The sequence below is a fragment of the Plectropomus leopardus genome, chromosome 15, assembly GCF_008729295.1.
Source record: "Plectropomus leopardus isolate mb chromosome 15, YSFRI_Pleo_2.0, whole genome shotgun sequence".
NCBI classification, from domain to species: Eukaryota; Metazoa; Chordata; class Actinopteri; order Perciformes; family Serranidae; genus Plectropomus; species Plectropomus leopardus.
The window spans coordinates 12,282,580-12,304,174 of NC_056477.1; the positions used below are offsets into that span (position 1 = coordinate 12,282,580).

Genomic DNA, 21,595 nt, shown 5'->3' on the forward strand with positions numbered 1-21,595 from the left:
TAAATTATAGCAACATTGTTAATTGCATGGGAAAAAAAGCTGTAATGTTTTGGGGTTTTTTTTAACATTATTGTCACTGACACAAATTAATGGTGGAAAAAAAAAGAAGAAAAGAATAATGCATAATAAAATGAAAGATACACAGTCTAAAATCAGAGTGATAAAATTGTCAATAATAATAATAATAATAATATCTCAGTAACACTTTACAAACACACAAATAAGTATTCAAAAATATTGGATGCAACAAAAATATTTATCTGAAGTAAAATGTAGGTAGTGTTGGGGACTAATGACATGTAACAGAGTTACATAATTAAATTACATAATAAATGCAATTATAATTGAGAAAAATATGCAATGATATGATATAAAAATGTCATGGACGACTTGGGTCAGCAAAGATGTTTGGACAAGTTTGAGTGCAACACTGTGCACTTGAATTTGCCTTAAACATTTGTTTGAAAAGTAAACAAAAAGTAATCAAATGTTACATTGCTTTGATAAGGCTTTTGCGCTCAAATGTAAACATTTACTGGTTTTCTCATTCCTTTATGATAGTACATTGAACATCCGCAGTTTTGGACTGTTGTGAATATTTCACCCTGAACTGTGGGCAGTTGTGATGGGGATTTCCAGATAAACAAATGGTAGATTATCATGAACACAAAATAATGCTGGTTGCAGCTCAGATTAATTTCCATTCATTCCACCAGCAAAAATCCTTGCATAAGTTTGACCTGTGTTTCCAAAAAAAATACATAATGCAAAATATCTAAGGACACTATCTCTTCTAATGAACTGTGTGTAAACATCAGCTTACATTACGGAGGCCACTAAACCCATGTTCATGCAACATGACAGCTGTGCAAACCATCCCAGATAAAATCTGACTGACATTTTCATATTTAAATAAGCATCGCTGCACGCCATCCTTCATACCAGTGCTGAACACCTGAGTGGAAATGTGACTTTGTGTGTAGTAGGGATGTTTTGGGGTGTAAAATTAAAATACTGTTAGCCTACATTCAGAAATATAAGGCCTGTGGGACACAAGAGATTTACACGAGCAGCCATCGTGGTCATTTCTTAGTGACATGACATGTTGGATGTTCAGTAGTTGGAGATTTATAAAGTACAGAGGGTGCAGTTCAGCAGATTTAAATGGGGTTACCTGGAACATTGCAGATTAAATGATCTGATCCCATGTGAAGCTAATTAGGAATCTGCTTCTTACAGGGGAGACTGGTTCTCCTCATAGAGTAGATCTCGTTGCGATGTAAGCCCTTACAGATTAATGACTGGCAAAATTAATCAGACATTCAAGTTCACTCAACCATCTCTTAAGTATAATTTGAAAGCGTCTCAGGATCTCCTTAATCTGTTATAAAAGATCTGGATGGCAAAGCCAATCCAGAGCCAAAACCCAGTGTTTAACATCAATGGGCACAATGTATTAGACCATTTAAAGAACGTCTGCTGTTTGTCCAACTTCGTCCTCCGTTTAAGTTTTTGGGCAACAGGTTGGGACACAGGACTGTTTTGCGGTCTGCTGTCAGTGGAAACTCAAAGTGACCATGCCCTTTTACATGCACAGTTATGTAGTGTGACCAAGTATTCATTTGTTACAGTATTTTTTGGGAGTGTCTGTGCTTTACTTGAGTTTTTATATTTCTATCAACTTTCACTTTTGCTCTACATTTCCTTAATAAAATGTACATTTTTACTCCAATGCATTTTCCTAAAGCATCATAGCTACTCACTACAAATTAGGGAAGAAAAGGAGGAAGAGAAGAAGGGACTGACAGAATAATGAAAGAGTGGAAGGTAAGAAAAAAATGTTTTTTTTTCTTTAAATCCTTTAAGATGTGTAAAAAAAAAATAGAATTAAAATAATCAAAAGTACTTTTTCTTCAGGTGGAATATATGCTACATTTTAAGGTGGTGCTTGTTAGGCAGACATAAGCTTCATAATTCTCAAACTTCTGATCTCTTGCTTTTTTGTTAACAGAGTTTACTTGTACTTTTACTTACAGTACTTAAGTACATCTAATATTATGAAATTAATTTTGGTTCTCAAGCACAGTAAACAGCAGATATTTAAAAACCTTGAAACCTGAGCAAATCAGCTAGATTTCTTTCAAAACATAGAAAGAAGTCATTGAGCAACATAGGAAAAAATTGTAGCAAGGAATCAGTAAAAAGTACAAAAAATGCACCTGAAAAGGAAAGGACATTGCTTAGAAAAAAATGTACTTAAATAACAATAATTATATAACATAATTTTAAATATCTAATAATGATAATTACAAATAAAGTCATTTTCCCCTCGCATTTTTTCCTAAACTAATTTTCTAAATCTACTAATTTCTTGCAATTTGCAAGACATTTTTTTTTGTAGTTTCTCATAGTCTTTTTTTTTTTACAATCTCTTCAAAAGAAATGAATACAATTTGCTCAGGATTTAAAGGTTTAGACCCTTGTAAAAGACATCTGAATGCAGCAGAAAAGTGATGGTTTCACAGGATTAAGACTTTTACTCAGGTAATATTCTAGTAGGTTACTTTAACTTCATTTTCTGGTGAGATATCTGTACTTTTACAAAAGTGTGGCTATCAGAAACTCCATCCACCACTGTACATGCATTTGCAGCTGCTCCTTTTCTTATATTTTAGTGTTTTCCCGTACAACCTTTTACCAGCAGATGGCAGCACTGTACTTTTGCCTCTGCAGTCACAGAGTGCCACACTGCACTGCCCGCTCGACTTCAACCTTTAACCTTCAGCTGATGAGTTTGTACCTTGTACACACACAATTTCGCGTGTTGCATAACCACCCCACAGAGACAAAATCAGTACCAATATATCAATGACAAGAAAATAAAATCAAAAATTACATCAAAAGGCATTTCCTTTAGGTTACAGTACACAATATCACAGTATCATGCAAATAACCTTCTTTATTTCTGCATTTGTCTTCCTAAAACTGCAGGTCTTTATTCCATGAATGCACATGCCCACTTTATAAAATCATACAAATCTCAGAGACATTTCAACCAAATGACATCAAGAAATTTAACCAATTTCTGTTTTGGCATTTGAGAGAAAGGCACTTTCACATTATAAAAATGTCGTATTTCACAACAGTATGAAATACTGACATGATGAATTAATTACCATCCATACATGTAAAACAAGTAGGCACTGTAGGCAGTAATGAAACCGCAACTTTCATTCAGGTTGTACAAATAACAGGACGGACAGTGATATATAATTGTCATAAAATGCTAAAAAAAAATGTGAAATCTACATAGTTGTCATGCATCCTTCAGATATTACATGTAAATATCAAAAATGATTTCCCTGTCTTGGGATGTGCTCCTATATTTAAAAAAAGAAGAATCTCAAGTTACCTTTAATTTATTAAAATACATAGCTTAAGTTAATACGCGTATAAACATACAATGGATTTATAAATCACATAGTTTTATGCTCCGACTGCTTAAGACAAGTCATTTGATTTGAAGACTTGTAAAAAAAACAAAAAAAACCCAACAACCTTTAACCCCCTTTAAGAACCGATTCTATCCACCGGTGAGTTGAGTGCTGCGTTGATTACTCGTTCTTTTGCAGAGAGGAGTAGTACTCGACCAATACCTTCCAGGCCTTTGGGGCCATGAAACCATCTGGAGGGTTCTGTCCGCTCCGAGCCATGTTTCGCATCTTGGTTCCAGAGATGAACTCAAAATCAGCATGTCTGAGAGGGTAAGGGACGAGGACAGGGCAGCAGCATGGAGACAGTGGGCAGGACAGGTTATTAGAGGTGTTTTAGCTTTCTTTTACATGTGAGCTGTTTGTATGAACATGCTGATGTTGTTTACTTTTTGTAAAGCAAAACAACTGGGAAATGAAAAACTAAAAAAAAAAAAAAAAAAAAAAAGAATTGTTGGAAACTTTTATAATGCCTACAAATTAAATGATGACATAATTAAACCTGTACAGAAATGCCAAAAAGGTGGATGTAAATTTACAAAATGGAACCTTATAATTTACACTGTCAGAGGTTTGGGTTTGGGATTTGTCTTTACGGGACATTTCATCTCAAAATCAAAAATACATAATTTCTTCCTTACCCGATGTGCCATTTGTCAATCTAGATTGTTTTGGTGCAGCATCTCAGAATTTTGGAGATATTGGCCGTAGAGATATCTGCCTTCTCTCCAATATAACGGAACTAGATGGCACTCGGCTTGTGGTGCTCAATGCAACAAAAAATATGTCCTATGCCCTTCAGCTGCACTCGTGCGACTTTTATTATGAGCACTCAACCTGACGCTGTTCTGTGTTATATCATGTTGAAGCGAAATGTTTGAGTCCCACCATGTTCTCAAGTGACGTCCAACGGGGTATAATAACACGACCGCATTCTCAACTGATGCCTTCTATGGAAATATGCGGACGGGAAAGGTGCCCTTTTTCATCAGGATTGTATGCTGAAAGTACAGTCAAAGCGGCGGCATTTGACAAGTTGGAATAAGAACGGGCTGGTAGTTCAGTACAGAGAAAATAGTTCCCATATGAAACTGCTCACAACAAGGTTTGTGAATTTTCTTGAGTAACCGAGTCATAATTTCTGGAAAGAGACATTATTGTTGAGCCTTTCAAACATATTTTTTGTTGCTGTGAGCACCACAAGCCGAGTGCCATTTAGTTCCATTATATTCGAGAAAGGGCAGATATCTTTACAGCCGATATCGCCAACACTCTGTAAGACACCAAAACAATCTAAACTAATAAACAGCACTACAGGTAAGAGTAAAAACGTGCATTTTTGATTTTGACGTGAACTGTCCCTTTAAAATGTAGAATACAATCTGCTTACAGCACCAATAAGAAAAAAATGCAGGGTCACAGATGGTTCACAGTTTAAGAGAGATTAAAAAAAGACACTAATGATCTACTGGATTTTGTTACATTTGCTCCAGTTTAGTTGCACTTAGGTTCACATCAGGACAACCATGTCAGTAAAAAACTAATACACTAAATAAATAACACGAGGTAAGTTGACACACGAGAGAAATCTGCAGATTCCTCTTGTTTTTTTTTACTTACCGCTCTTTGTCGTAAAAGTCCATAGCCTTCTTAGTCTTGTTGTAGGCAGCGACCCTGAAGGGGATGATCTCTACAGAGGTGAGACCTGGGGCCATGGTGAGGACCTTGCCACCATGTGTGGGGTCATACAGGTCCTGCTTAGTCTCTGGGTGAGGCATGCCTGCAGGGTCCCGGCCAACAATGTAGAAGTTTGCTCCGGCGATCATTCTGGCTCTACAGTGCCACTGAACCTAATGAGATATTTGCAGGGTGATATTATAGATTGCATAAAAGTCATGGATGTAGCCACCATGACGTTGTCCATTGGTTTGTGGACTCGAGTTGGCATTTTGACCATCGCTGTCTTGGATTTTGGAGCCAGAAGAGACCATATTTGGACGAGAGCATGGAGCTAACCCTATTGCCTGACGTGGTCAAAATATATGTGCCTGCTTAGGTCGCTAAAATCCTTAGAACCAAACTTACTAATTGTTCCAGAGGTCAGAGGGCATGTAGAGGCAGTCTTGTTAATTGTGCCCCTAAACTCTGGACCAGTCTGCCTAAAGGTCTTAGAGGTCTAAATCTGTTGAAACCTTCAAATGAAATCTTAAAAGACATCTTTTTTTCTGTTGCATTCTCCTGAAATGTGTTTTTAACCAGTGGCTGTTTTATCTTGTCTTAGCCTGCAGTTTTAACTTATTTTTATTTTATTCTATGTATTTATTATGTATTTGTTATTTTATGTTCAGCACTTTGTATTGCATGAATCAGTAAATCACTGAATAGTGCAACATAAATGAAGTTGTAATGGTTAATATTTACAGTCTTTAGTTAACTGTGATAATGCTAATGCTAATTTTCACAAGCATGTGAAAATGTACTTACCTTAAACTAAACATCTGACTCCTTAAAGGCTCTTTTAGTACAATCAAATGTTCCTGATCAAGGCTTTTTTAGGTGACAAAAATGCTTCAATAAACTTACAGTTAACATAATATTTTTATCTTTACCTAATCAACTTTGTTGGTATGTCAGCAACTTGACAACATACCACACTCACCTGTCACTCAGTTATTTTAATTATGTAGCCTTAATAAAATGTTAATGGGCGAGTTATATAAAAATCCATTGTCATGAATGTTGTAATTATCTATAGAGAACAAAACCGTTTTTAGCACCAGGCTTCAAACATAAACATTTCTGCTGCAAAGTTGGGGAATGTAACATGGGGGTCTATGGGGAATGACACGATTTTGAAGCCAGCCTCAAGCAGACATTTGAGGGACTGCAAATTCTCAAACTTCCCCTTGATATGATTTTCCAGCCCAAGAGTTTTCCACTTGATTAATAATCAATCACACCTAAACAACATGGGTAAATGGCTGAACATTAGAGACCCTGAGTGGTTGTAACCTCTGTCTAAACAATAGGCCATCACTACTCCTCACCTCTGTGGGTCCAGCGTACATCATGGGTGAGGGGAAGATGGCAACAATGGTGCTGGCTGGGTCAAGGATGCCATCCTCAAGGACAGCAGCATGCTGCTTCATCCTCCAGTCCAGAGGCACATCGTCATCTTTGGTCCAGCCGCCGAGCGGGTGCAACAGGAGGACTGGATTCTTGTAGCCGCGCTCCAGCAGACGGCGCTTGGTGTCCTGCATCAGCAGGGCGTGACCATTGTGGACTGGGTTACGCAGCTGGAATGCAAATACTGCATCTAAGGAGGACAACATGGTGGAGAACAAAATAAAGTTCACATCCCAGTATTTGTAGAAATAGCAGCAGTGTTTAAGTGCAGTGGAGCTGTTGAGCTCCATAATCTGTGCAGTCCAAAATATGTGAAGAATACTGTGATTTTAATTACTGCAAACATGCTCATAATGCCATTCACACAGCGGAAATTTGCTATTGGCTTGTGTTAGGCCAGAAATATACTTGCTTTTAACTATGTGTTCCCATGATGGCTGCCTTGTGTATCCTGCATCTGTTCAGAACATTGATTAAGCACGTCCTCTGAAATTCATACGATGCGCCACAAGATGCAATGCGCACACGTACGGTGGGAGTGTTGTCAGAGCGAGAGAAACATTCTTATTGTCACTTCATGCTTGATACATACCATCTATGACGCTATGGCGCCGCTGTTGCTTTTTCTGCCAAGATCCGGGGTGATCTCAAAATTAATTATTTGATTACCGGCTTGAGCATTGCAGTGTTTATTGTTTACATTATGCAAATACAGCAGAGTAATATGACCTGAGTTCTCTGGTGTGTCCTCTAATGGCACATGTAGTGCATGGGCAAAGCAAGTATGTGAACACATGCAAAGCAAGTATATCTCCGGCCTTAGGGGATAAGTCTGTTGATATTCTATATTTTCCTTATTGTCAACAAATCCCACAAAAAGACCAAAACTAACAATAAATTAATTGATTAACAAATATTTAATATATAGTAAAACCCAATATAGCTTATTCCTCTTTGTGATAGCGCTCTGTTGTTGACAAGAAACTATAGAACAACTTGTCAATATTGCACTGGTTGACATCTAATAGGCGATTTGAGGGTGGACGAGGGTGCATGCCACGCCCCTTTATTAGCAAAAAGATTCCCTCTTGTTAGCCTGCAATCCCTCTCCCTCTATAAAGTCAAGACGCAGATGCTGTCCTATCTGAACCCGACCTAAATTTTCCATGTTAACAGGAGCAGCATTTGTAACACTGTTTTAGCAACCAGGGAACTTGTGTAACAATTGCCCGCTTTTCATTATTTCACATGATGCTAATAAGCCAACAAAGTCTGTGCATTCTGATAAGCTTTGCAACTCAAACAGGAAAAACTAAATGAAAAACAACAATCGAAGAAATGAGAGTCAGAGAAAAGCCTGTCCATCCGTCCACCATATTAAAAGATTAACACTGTTGGCATTATTACCACCAGCTTTAGCAGTGCTGTTAATTTCCTGTCAATCCCAAATATAATTTCCTAAATACTCAGCAGAACATCAAATCTGCAGCAAAAATAGTTCCCAAAAAAGCACTACATCCTTCTGTTTGAGTAATGATTGCTAAAAACTACAGTCCCTGGCTATTTTAGCATCTTTTAACAATGACATTATATACTTATTAAACTATTTTAAAAGGTTTAGTTCTTCAATAGGAATAAAAAGACTTGGGTGTGAGAGCCCAAAACAAAATAAGTATTGAGAGATGGACTAGTTCTGGTCTTTTCATGGGGTTTGTTAACAATAAGAAAACGTTTATTATTACTGTTTTCAGCCTTATCCATGAAGTGCATGAAATCACAACATGCTCACACCAGTAACAGTAGTATCAGGATGGGACCATCGAGCAGCAGAGGATACTGAGAAACAAAAATGAAATAATATGCACTGCTTTGTGGTGTAAAAAAAAAAAATGACACAGTCATGAACACAGCATTCACATCAAAGTGGGGGAGTGAGAGTAAAAACTGGTTATCAAATATCACTGTTCTTTACTGTTCAGAAAGACACTGTACATCTCCACTGATCATTGAACACAAACGTCACCATGCAGATTTAAAGTTACCATTTCATTTTTTTGATCTGGTCGGTTGTCAAGTTTCTCTGAAAGACAAACGGTGCACTGCTAAATATAATGCTTCATGTTTATGTTTGTTCAATTTTTCACCAGATGTGATAGATATTATATTTAAGGAATGGTATTACTCATGAGTGTCACATCAGTACAACACATTGTATGCCACTGTGTCTTTCATGGTCGTTACTGTAGTTTTGTGATTGAGTAATTAAGATTTTCGAACCTGCTTTCATGTCTTTAAACTTCTGCTTGAGCTCCAGTGGAGTAAGGCGGTACTGGTCAAGTCCGTCGTTCCACTTGATACGTTCCAGCACCTCCAGGTCACCACCTACCAGCCAATCACCCCCCTCCATAACCATCTGAACAAAGTGATAAAAAGACAATTACTCCTTTGTGGACTCAAATATTTACCTTTAGTATTCCTTTTTAAAAAAAATAATTGAGCTGAATTATGTTAATATTATTCTAGGGTATGATTTCTGTTTTATTTGCCCTTAAATCATAAAAAAACAATGGTGTGAGTAGCAGAGATCTTACTATCAGCGGTGCAATCATGTCTTAGACATTAAAATTGTAACTGTGTCAGTTAAAGACATTTGATGAATGCTTTATCACCTTAATGTAAGGATGCTGTGGGCAAGTGGTGCCCCACTGTCTGGCGCAGCGTTCTTCCTTGCGGTGTTGGTAGAACTCTGGGTTCCTGAGAATCGCCACACGTGCGCCCTGGTACGCCAGAGCTATGGCTGCACAGCCCTCCAGCTCCTGCTTGGTCTCAGCGTTAACAGGCAGGACAATGGGAACAGACAAGTTGATGGCTCCACCTGAGACAGAAGAGGGTGAAGAGATGTCAACCAGTGACCCAAAGCAAATACCATTCCAGAAATGTTATTTACAGAATATTGTAAACCTTAAGAAAACAAATACACTGCAAACAAAAGTAAGTTACAATTCATGTTTGGGAATAAGCACTTGAAGCAGTTATTCTGAGTCAGAGGTTCTTCTGCAGCTTCAAGGAGGTACTTGGTGAGACTGTGGATAATTGTAATCCATTAGAAAAAATACAAATTACCATTTGATTTAAAAATATGTATCCACATAATGAGAAAATTGAACACTTGAACACTGAATATTGCAGTTGAGAGTGTGTTAAAAGTAGTTACCAGGCAAGGAAATTTGAATCGATAGAAAAAGTAAGCTGAAATAAATGGATTAATGGTTGAAATTTCCAGCTTCTGCCACTCAAACTGGCATTTGTACAAATGCAAACTAATCCAAACCTTAAAAGTTTAAACAAGGGTTGATATTATACTGCTGTGCATGCCTTTTAGGGCAGGGTGGTTTGAAGACAATGTCCTGACAGGTTATTCATTCATTACATTATCCATAAGTGCTTATCCTGTTAAGGGTCAGAGGGCACTGGAGCCTATCCCAGCTGTCACGGAGCTGACAAACAGGGACAGCGTCACCAATTTACACATGGAGAACATGCAGCCCAAGTTACAAGAAGAGTAAATATATGCCATCGAGTCTTACCATCCAGCAGGTTGCCGAAATGTAAGACCTGGAGAAACTCTCTCTCTCTCATGAAGCCCTTCAGAGGGCTCGCCCAGCCTTCTGACAAGATCTGCACCCACTGTAGATCCAACTGTGGACAAAGGACAATTGCTCTCTATGAATTGCATGAAAGACATTGAACATATGGATATAACTGCACTGATGGTGTTTAGTGTATTGTAAATGTTGATACAATTATCAAGAAGTCTGTCAGTACACTATGAAGGAAAGCAGGTACGAATGCTGGATGGCAGGGTTACACTCTTCTCATTCCACATCAAAGCCTCATGAACGAGATCAGAACATTAACTCTTTGAAACGTGAGCAAATTGGCTTGATTTCTTCCAAAAACATGGAATGAAGGTGACAAGCAACCTAACAAGAAATGGCCCAAACATTTGCAAGAAATTAGTTAAAAATTACAAAAAAACACCTGAAATTAGCAAAAAAGAAAGAAAGAAAGAAAGAAAGAAAGTGTTAAAATAAAATTAAGAAATATAAACATTTTTTTTCTGTGATCGAATTTGAAATACACTACTACTACTACTACTACTACTACTATAATAAAAATAACATTTTTTGATATTTTGTTGCAGTTCATTGATGATTTTCGAGTGATTTTCACTTTCACTTTTTTTTAAAGAAATCAAACCAATATCCTCACTTTTCAAAGGTTTAAATGCTTGTTAAAGCACAAGAAAACAAGAAAAATGTTGATCCAGGTTTCAAAAGGTTAAATCACTCACTAAGACAAAACAAGACAGTGTGAGGTAACATGTTACTTACACAGACCTGGATGAATAACAGACTGAAGATGGAAGCGTTATTATGTTTTATGTCCCTCTTAATTCAAATTAGAAAGTTCACTTCAAAGTGCCTGTGTGTAGACAAAGTGCTGCCCTGGTTTGTTTATCTGTATTTGCACACTGCTGTATGCCTGTTAGGTTTTTATGTCTTTATTAGTACCCGGGAACGTTCAAGCAGACCATTAGTACACAGGGTCCACTCATCAAGAGCAGCTCTCCTCCATGTCCACTATTGACCCCCTTGTAAATTTGCTTTGTGATAAAAAAGAAGTCTGTATTCTGGAACGGTGGGTTACCTTGGTGATGTTGATGGTGGGAAGTACACGCGCGTCAGCTACGACGAGATTCAGCTTGTTTTCCGGAACAAAGAGTTCATTCACCTCCTCCATGATCTCGCCTGGTACAATATTCTAATGCAAGAAAAAAAAAGGAATATTATTTTTTTAGAAGGATAAGGCTGACATGTAAGGCTGCAACTAACAATTACTTCCATGATCTAATAATCAATTAGATGTTTAATGTATAAAATGTAAAAAAAAAAAAGTGAGAAATGGCAGCCATAATTGCCCAGTGCCCAAAGTGACATCTTCAGATTGTTTTTTTTTTATTTAACCAAGACCTAAAGACAAGTTTCCCACACATTTTCAAAATTTAAAAACTTTTCCATGACTTTCCAAACCCGTAATTTTTTTTTTTCCTTCTTGCCTGGCATTTTCTTTTTAAAACATATTAGAATGAACCTGTATTCGAACATAATTTCGACTCGCTGGAATTCATTCATGGATAGACAAAATGCTGGGAGAAGATTAAGAAACGTACGTGAAAAAATAAATATTCTGTAAGGTTACAATATACACAAGTATGTGGTGGTGTTTTTATCTGCAGACGCTCTGCCGTCTGCCTGCATTTTTTTACGTTCTTCTAAGTCTGCTGTGTTCGGTATATTCCTGGACACAGCGCTCAGGTGAGGCTGGGACTTTATAAAAGGTAGCAACCAGGTGACAGACTGTAAGCAGTATCTAAAGCCGTTTTCTCATATGAACTCCTGGCAATGTTCAGAGAATCAGGTCCAGACATTGTCCGCAGTTTCTCTTTCACACATGTCAAATCCAAGGTGGTCCACTGGGTGTAATTTTCAATGGTTTAATTTTGGAGCTATACAAGGTAGAAAATCAAGTTATCATTGCCAGCTAAATCAGGGTTTCCAATTCATTTAGTGATACTTCTGAGATAACCAGAATTTAAGGAAATGCATTTAGGTCGAGGTCAATGTGAAAATTCACAGAAAAAGTAAGCAATCGTTTGAAATTTGCAAATAAACACCCAGTTATGTAACTTTCATTTGTCATGTCCAAAGCCTGAGCATCTATTTCTATACATTCTGGACATGTTTTCAATAATCCTGCTAGATTATGATGATGAGCTTGAGTGGAAAATGTACAAAGATGAACCGTCTTTAACAGTTTCACACCTCTTCAGCAAATATACGTCATTTTCTCACAATGACATTCTTTTGAATGTGTCCTCGATCTATTTAATAACTTTGCAAACACAGTATCTCTTGGCAAAACAATGGCTTCATTACCTATAACTTTGAAAACATTACACAACAGGTTCGCACCTATATTGTCAACAACACTGTCAACAAATAATAGCTTCCCTTTTATTGGAGGCAACTGAAAAAGATCTCCAGCAGGGACAGCACTTACCTGAATCGATGAAAAATCACTGTAATCTGCCATGAATATCTGCCATTAGTTTATGATCAACCATGGATATTACAGCAACTACTAAAATTTGCATCAATCTTTTCCCCTCCCAAAGGTGTGTAAGGTACTTTTATGTCTGTGCAAAATATATTATGAATAGTTAAAGCGTGTAAATTGTGTGCAGCAATGCAAATTAGAGCAGTTAATACAAATTTACTCAAGGTGACAACAATAGTAACCACCTCTTATATAAACATGAAACGAGTCCAGATACCTTATTAAGGTCTAGTGATCTAAGACGTATCATCAAATTAATAAGCATCCCTAAATTAGTTGGAAATTACTCCTTAAATGTTTCCCCACACTGTTTGTTTCTAAATTAAACACATTTGAACATAGCAACTGGTGGACAAGCAGCTGTCTTGGATTTGATGTTTGAGGTTAAATCTCACTTTCTTCCACATCTGAAAATAAAGATTTGCACTAACTATTAAATTTCATGCTTTTATCAAAAAAAAGCACAATTTTTGTGGTTATCCACTCTACTATTACTGAAATAAGCTCTCATTAGACATTTTCTTTGTCGTTGTCATGTATATGGCCCTTCTTCTTCACCCTCAGATGTTTGTTTTCTTCTGGTGTTGGGTAAGCCTCATGATAGAGACATCAGCAACATGCCCACTCGCTGTGAATTCTCCAGACAATTAACTGCTCTATTCACATATGGGCTCAATCAGACATTATTACACAGACTGTCTACAGTAGGTTTAGCTGTAACTGGTCCAAATGTAACTGTAAAGTGTTCAGTACACATTTATACATATATATTCTACAAAAGAATAATTTTGTCAATGCTGAGTTTGAAGTCAGGATGAAACTAATGAATGGGGCACTTTGTTTAATTTAAAAAAACTGCTGCATTATATCCAATATCAATTAAGATTTTGTCATGTAGAGTCCTGTTGCTTTAGTCTAAATTACTCAAAATTAAAAGACAAGAAATAAATCATAAATCAGTAGCTGGCTAATTGAGGTTGTAAGCGCTTGAGTTAAGAAAACAGACTGAGGCCTTCAGAGAAAAATAAACCCTGCCACCCCCTTTTTTGTTCACTGCATACATGTTTGCGTCCCAGTTCAGTGTAACCAAGCATTAAAACATCTTTTAAGATCATGGACGTGCCATCACATGTCAGCGTCTCATTCCGGTGCCTTACAGATTGTTGGCGTGTAAAAAAAAAGTAGTCATATTTTTAGAAATGCCATCATTTGAGTTGCCTAACAAAACTCTGTTGAATCAGCATTCAACAGTTGCATTTGTGGCGTAAGTGGTGTCACAGTTACGATTATGATGTGTCATTTTACTCCCACCACTTCCTGTGACAGTTCCAAGGTATCTGCATTGTCATATGACTGTTTAAGTAGTGAGGCAAAATATCCCACACACCTCGGTTTGTCAAGTGAGCAAGGCAGATGTACAAATTATTCCACATGATAAAAACCTGCTGTGACACAGTCCATGCCTTGGGGCACTTGCACGGAAATGCATGTTTACACCACACCTGTATCTCATCAGCTGCTGGCGAATATATTTGCATATTCAGTATGTGTGGCATGATCAGATGAATGACACTATAATACAAACTCCATTCACAAATTAATTCATTCATATATCCACAACAGATTCTTGAGTTACACTATTGTCACTACATCGTCATGTTCTTAGCTGCAGGCAACAGAACGCCAACTTAAAATCTTTTCACAAAGTGGTTTAGCAACAACATTGTTTTATTTCAAAGCAAGTCACCTCTGCCACACTGACATGGTCATAAAATGGCAACAACTCAGCTTATGTGTTTACTCATTCACTTTATCAGGAACTTTTTACCCAGCAAAGCCTGAGACTTGGCAGCAGAAGCAACTGTCTATATCTGTGGCCGGATCTGTCATTCCTTTGTATGTTAATGAGTGATCCGTGGATGAAAATGGCACTGAGGACAAGGTTACGCTTTATTAATAAATGGTAAATTGAAAGTTAATTTAACTTTACTTAATAGTTATTTTACAGCTAACAAACAATGTAATAATAAAAATATATATATTAAGCATTTGTAAATGATTGATGATTTGTTTGAAAATTATCTACAAACATTATTTGAATGGAGTCGTAACTGATTATTATAATACCTTGTAAAAGACTAATAAATACTGTGTGGTGCAATTATAAACATTAGCCCGGGATGCACCTTACAGTACTTATTAATCATTTAACAAAGTATTACAATCACCGGTTACAACTTTATAATAGCTATCAAAGTGATGTTTATAGGCAGTTTACAAACAATTACGTTCATCAATTTCCCATTTATTGATGATGGTTATTATAAAGTGTTACAGAGAATATCTGACTTCTATTTATTCTCATCTGTGAAAGATGTAAATGTACAGCAAGAATGGTTTTTTATAGGTTATTCTTCGGTATTCAAATAATTTCAGAAAATATAGGTCTTTTTAGACTTGATAATCTTATATTTTGAAATCATATGTTACATATTGTGTGCATACAGTGGTTAATTTCTCTCAGCTGACTAATTACTCTCTGGTGCAACACTGACCTACCTAACCTCTGTGATCAATAGTGTCATCTGCTCTGAGCAACCAAACACCATCCATGATGTCCTCTGCCTGGTTGTTACAAAGCCCTCCTATTTCATGTGAAAGTTGCCATAGCTGGACTAGAAAATCCAGGACTAGTGAGTTTGTCTTCTTCATGTTTGGCATCTAAGAGCATTGTTTGGTTTTTAGGAAGTCAGCTAGTGTATCCCATCATCCCATCATAAGCTGCTTGTTTAAATAAGGATATATTATTCCGTGTACTGACAGACTAATCAGTATTAACATTACGTCAGTTACGTTACTTGCATTAAGGCGCCTTGGGCACACAGCACAGCTTGGACCTGTGTGCTTTGACATTTGTCTTGAAAACAGGGAGAGTGTCCATCATTACAGAAATGTAAACGGACATGGTGCGAGATAAAACATGTATTGTAAAGTCATGGTCATGTCACACCCACCTGCTCCTTGAGCAGCTCCAACACTTGGTGAAGGCACTCGTTCACCGTGAGCTCTCCAGTTTTCAGCACAAGATCTGGCACCTCTGGACGCTCATAATCAGAGTCAATCCCGGTGAAACCTGTGATGTGAAGCCATAAAAAGAGATGTAATTGAAACCCATTTGGCGTTCATATTCCACTTTTGACCTGAATAAAGTGAGAGTGAACTACACTGTAGACCAGACCTTTGATCTCTCCAGCGCGAGCCTTCTTGTAAAGTCCTTTTACATCCCTGCGCTCACACACCTCAAGAGTGGCGTGGACAAACACCTCGAAAAATGGCAGCCCGGCACTCGCATGGATCTTCCTCGCTTCATCACGATCCTGTCGGAGAAAACAGTATACATATTTCTACACTGCTGTTTGATTTTGGATAAAACATCTTATGATCAAACCCTTCATGATGTGCATCAGCATGTGAATATCACTGTTCCTGCTTCCTGACCTTGCTAAAAGGAGAGATGAAACTAGTGACGCACACCAGCCCGGCGTCGGCAAACAGTTTGGCCACCTCAGCAATACGACGGATGTTCTCCTCACGGTCTTCAGCAGAGAAACCCAGATTCTTGTTCAGGCCGTGGCGAATGTTGTCTCCATCCAGTGAGTAGCATGGAATAGCGTGGGACACAAGGAACTCCTCCAGAGCAAAACTGATGGTTGTCTTCCCAGCACCTGACAAACCTGGATCAAAAACAAAAACATGTAACCGTGACAACACTGTTTTTTTACTCTTTAAAACCACAGCAAGTTGGCTTGATTTCTTTCAAAAACATGGAAAGAAGACAACAAGGAAATGGCCGAAAAATTAGCATAAATTGATAATTGATAAATTTGCAGGACATTTCTTGCCATTTTCCATATGGTCTTTTTGCTCATGTTTTGGAAAGAAATCAAACCAATTTTCTCACGTTTTAGAGGTTTAAGTGCTTGTTAAAGATGTCTGAATGCAGCACAAGCAAACTGATGTCGATCCAGGGGTTAAAGGGTTTAAATATCAGATTAAACCCTATTTAGTAGCAAAGGATTGAGCCACCTCATGACCAACACACGGTTATCATTTAAGACTGTAGAGATTCACCTGTGAGCCAGATGGTGCAGCCTCTGAAGCCTCCTCTGGTGCCCACGACCTGCCCTCTCTTGCTCCGACTAACATGGTGGGCCTGGTACACCACATTGGTCGACCTATTGAGATCCTGAAACAGAAGAAAACAAGCTCAGACAGGGGAGAGATAAAGTGGCTCATGAGGGAGTTACTTATGATACAGACAGCTTGATGTAGAAAACAGGCAAACGGGTCTGGTTGCAATAAATTAACAAGACTTGTCAGATGCAAACTAACACAGTGTGATAATTTACATAGTGATTAAAGCTCAGTTTAGCATAGCATGACTGGTTTAACATGCTCTATCCAAAGTGACTGTGTGGACCAGGCTGTGGATAAATAGGGCTGTATTGACTTCTAAAAGGGGAGGGGTAGAGAAGGGAGGGAGGGAGAGGACTGACTGGACAATGTGTCCAGTGTGCTGCGTGCAGCCCAGCGATGATGTGGCAGTGCTCGTGCCCACACGTTCGCGATCTGCACCCACTTTCCCCTCTTTCCTGCTGCATCCATCCCATGGCTGCACTTTTTGCACACTCACCCCCGCCTCCTCTTTATCCTTTCAGTCACTAACCCCCCTGCTTACAACCTGTCTTAACCCAACTTTAGTTTAAACGTCCCCTGCTATTTGTCCTCGCCTGGTTTCAGTCTTCACCTCACAATGTGCAGATAACCCTTAAACAGCTGGACTGACATCCGTTTTCTTATGATGCATTTCACAAGCATTTAAACCTCTGAATCCTGAGAAATTGCTTCGATTTCTTTTGAGAAGATGCAACTTGACAGGAAATGTCTCCCTAATTGCAAAAAAAATTGTGAACGTTGATGAGAAAATCACCTGAAAATTAGCTAGTGGTAATTTTTAAATATTACACCCCCCTCGCAAAAAAAAAAAAAAAAAAATCCAGAAAATATAAATCTTATAATGTTACAGGAAAAAGAATAAAATATATATTTTCCTCTTTTGTAACGTATTTTGTTAAGGTCTTTTTAAAAATATATTTTGTGCTTATTTTCGGGAATTTTTCTTGTAACTTTTTACTCATTTCTTGCTCATTTTTTGGCCATTCCTTGTTAAGTTGCTCATTGCCTTCTCCCCATGACTCTGGGAAAAAATCAAGCCAATTTGCTCAGGTTCCAACGGGTTAAAGAGCCCTTTCTTACACACAAATACTGCCATGATTGCAGTAATAAATGACCTTGACATATCACACATAAAGGTGGGTGGGAGGTGGGCAAGATCGCATATAAAATTATACTTTATGGTCCTCTCCCAGTTTATGGATAACAATCTGCTCGTACTTCAAAACAGAAGTCAAACCAAATATGACTAATACGTTGAAAAGTTTTTCCAAAAATGTGCAGTTTGGGAACAAAAGTGTGACATTCAAGTACTGTGGAAGGATGAAAATGTACACTACTGTCTGGCTTTAATGCACCTCGAGCAGCATTTCACAGCTAGTGAGCAGGACAAAAATGCTTTACATAGTCTAATGATGAGTATAATATTCCCCGAAGGACACGTAACCTACACTTTGTGTATGTACACACCCACAAGACAAATGGCACTATTCTTCCACACATAAGAGACACCTTCACTCTGTTCATCACAGGGTCTCACTGAACAACACACTGCTCCTTATCTGCTCTCCCCTCCTTTCAACAGTCGGGAACATGATGTCTTTTTTTGAGTGTGTGCGCTCTCAACAAAATCAATTCCTAACTGCATACAAGAAAACTTAAAGACTCTTCCGTTTAGACATACTTTTATCCAAATCCATAACTTCACATTATTAATCTTATATCATTAAAATCAATGATTTTTTCCTCATTTGATTCTACTTGCTTTTACATTGTACTGTCCTGTTGGAAACTTTTTTTTGGTAAGAATTATTCAATAAACTCTTGTAAATATACATTTGCTAGACCTTATGCAACTCTTTTCCTGTCACTTCGAGCCCAGCGTACATCTTGCAGGAAATCACAAAAGATAAAACTGCGATAACACAGTGGTCAGAAAATTCTCAACTAAACGCATATGTGCAATGATGGGAGATAATATTGTGTTTTGTCAAAGTAATAATCAGAATTTGGGTGACTAAATGAAAATTGGAAGTGACTATAAAGGTGCAACTTGGCTAATGATTATTTTCATAATAAATTAGTCTGTTATTTTCTCTTTTTGTCAATAAATGTCAGAAAATTGTGGAAAAATGTCCATGTTTTCATATTCGAATAGATTGTTACCTACAATCAAAAGTTCAAAAATCAAATACATCAAACTGACAATGATATGAAAAAGCAGCAAATACTCACACTTAAGTATGAACAAAATCTATACTTCCAAAGTGGTGCAGACATTTTAGTTTTCAAACAGCTGCTGATATTTCACTTTATCTGACTTTATATGGTGGAATCAGAGTCACGCCCTGTGTGCAGTGGTGCACAACAGAAGGGGTGTATCTTCAAAATGTTATGTGGGACAAAGTCTCTCACACTGGTCAAAGACAAATTACAGGTTTGTGCATGGAAGTTTTCCATATATTGCTCATTATTCCAATTCTTAGGATGACTCCACACATGCTCTGCAAGTTGGCAGCATTCCTGTGCAGCATCACAGTGGCCTCTTTCTCCCCCTCACTACGTTATGAATGGGCCAAATTGACATGGATACGTTTACTACAACAACCGGCCTATTCAGAGTCAAGGCAAGTCTGTAACCATCACACCTGGGAGTAAGTTACAGTAAAGAGGCAGAAAGAGTGAACGAAGCGTTTCAGAAAACTTTTTAAAGCCACAATGCATTGAAGGGAAAACTTATCATCTATTCGGGCTACTTTTCACAACTTTTTCTGTGTATTGGAGCACCATTGACATAATTAAGTACAATTACTCAAGTACTGTACTTAATTATGAATTTGAGGTACTTGTACTTTAGTGAGTAATTTTTTTCATGCTAATTTATACTTTTACTCCACTACATTTCACAGCTTCAGTTACTTTACAAATTCAGATTGTTGCAAATCGTTTTTTAATCATTTTGCGGGGTTTTGATGTTTTTGTCTTCTTTTCTTAAAATGATTTTGAGTTTTTGGGTGTTTTCCCTATTTCTTTTTTTAACACTATTCAGGGTTTTTGGGGGGTGTTTTTTCTTCTTTTCTTGATAATTTGAGTTTGGGGTGTACTTTTCTATTATTTTTTTAAACTAATTTTGAGTTTTTCTGCATTGGGTACTTTTACTTTAAATACTTATACTTACACCATTTTCAATGCAGGACCTTTACTTGTAACAGAGTTTTTTCACAGGGTATTTGTACTTGTACTTAAGTAAAGGATTCGAATACTTCTTCCACCACTGCTTAAAATGGAGAACACAGAGCGGACAGTCATTGATGAAACACTTATTTGGCATAAAGCTACTTTGGAGAAGTTTTCGGGCGCTGCCGGCTCACTCACTCACACACACACACACACACACACACACACACACACTTGACTAAACTTTTGACAAACATTTCACGTCTAATCTGATGACAGCTTGCATTTCACTTGTTTCTCTCTCCCCGTTATCTCCACATCTACTCACCGTGCGAAGCTTTTTCACGCCGGACATTTCGACTGCAAACACCGCCGACAGACAGCTGAACACCGGGTCTCCGACCGCCTCTCACGCTCTCACACAGGCCCGGAGGAGGGAGTCGAGTTGTAGCCTCCAAAAAATTTGATAATCTAGGGAGAGAGGGGGGTTTTAAACGGGACTTCCAAGACACGTAGCATTCCGCTGGCCCAGCCTCCAGCCCTCCTCCTCCGACGGACACAAATCTGCATAACTCGGTGAATACCAGCCAATGCTCGGGTAAGACGACACGACGGGGCCGAGCACCAAAACCGGCAGGACTGGGACAGAGGCTGGTCATAATATTCCCCTACAGTATTGTTAAACTGCTGTATTGAATTACACCAACACCACCTCCAAGCAATGACCGAGTTAGTTGTTGCTCGTGTTATTTCATTTACAGGGAACTGCCAGTGAATCACACTCAGCTCGGTCACAGAGAGAAAGATTGAAGGGGAACCGTTAAGAAAACATTAACTGCAATAAAACAGCAGGCTAACTTGAAAGCTAATGACATTTGGGCTAACGTAAGCTTAACTCGATCTGAGCAAAACGGGAGAAAGTTTCTTACCTCGGTAAAAGTTTTTACTAATGTTATTCAGCCTAAGGTACAGAGTCCTCCAGTGGCGGTTCTAACATACTTGGTGGTCAGGGCTAGCTTTCCCTCGGCGCCCCCCCCCCCCCCGGGGGGGGGGGGCTTGGAGGTCACATTGAAATGAACTGTGAGGAAATATTAATACATTTAGGAGAAAATCACAAAGCAATGCCAAAGAGAAGCAGAGAGATCCCCACTAAAAGCACTAAAACTCATAAATGAATTGTCATTTTATCACTTATGGTTCCTTCCTCTCAAAGTCAATGGTTTCTTTGAATGGGTTTTTGGTTAGCCTTAAATAAGGTCTGTGGTTAGCGGTTTAGGAGACCTTCATGTTTTGTTCTACGACATAAAATACGTCGGTAAATACCCCATTCAAAATCCCAAGAGGAGTAGTGGAAGCCAGGGATGTCTACCTAATTAGAATATTAAAGA

General features: G+C 38.1%; 1 protein-coding gene across 2 annotated transcripts; it reads right to left on the bottom strand.

Annotated features, from left to right (window-relative positions):
* Positions 1-2,527: 2,527 nt before the first annotated feature.
* On the bottom strand, positions 2,528-21,218 carry LOC121954971 (bifunctional 3'-phosphoadenosine 5'-phosphosulfate synthase 2-like). 2 transcript variants are annotated; one of them, XM_042502734.1, is made up of 13 exons: positions 21,137-21,185; positions 20,536-20,678; positions 16,929-17,043; positions 16,296-16,531; positions 16,036-16,174; positions 15,812-15,930; positions 11,328-11,441; positions 10,205-10,316; positions 9,287-9,492; positions 8,895-9,030; positions 6,539-6,807; positions 5,112-5,341; positions 2,528-3,756 (listed from the first exon to the last, which is right to left on the bottom strand). In XM_042502734.1, the coding sequence occupies exons 2-13, from the start codon at positions 20,560-20,562 to the stop codon at positions 3,615-3,617; spliced, it is 1,845 nt and encodes a 614-aa protein (XP_042358668.1). In that variant the 5' UTR covers positions 20,563-20,678; positions 21,137-21,185; the 3' UTR covers positions 2,528-3,614. The 2 variants fall into 2 exon arrangements, with proteins under 2 accessions (XP_042358668.1, XP_042358667.1); XM_042502733.1 differs by having other exon boundaries at positions 20,536-21,218.
* Between the last annotated feature and the right edge of the window lie 377 nt (positions 21,219-21,595).

What these genes read in the sequence shown, in the direction of transcription:
- LOC121954971 (XM_042502733.1), bottom strand. Translation starts at nt 20,562, where the DNA reads ATGTCCGGCGTGAAAAAGCTTCGCACG. An exon ending in CTGCACCATCTGGCTCACAG is followed by an intron (nt 16,532 to 16,928) that starts GTGAATCTCTAC and finishes TTTTTGATCCAG; the next exon opens with GTTTGTCAGGTGCTGGGAAG. An exon ending in GACTTTTACGACAAAGAGCG is followed by an intron (nt 3,757 to 5,111) that starts GTAAGTAAAAAA and finishes TTACCCTCTCAG; the next exon opens with ACATGCTGATTTTGAGTTCA.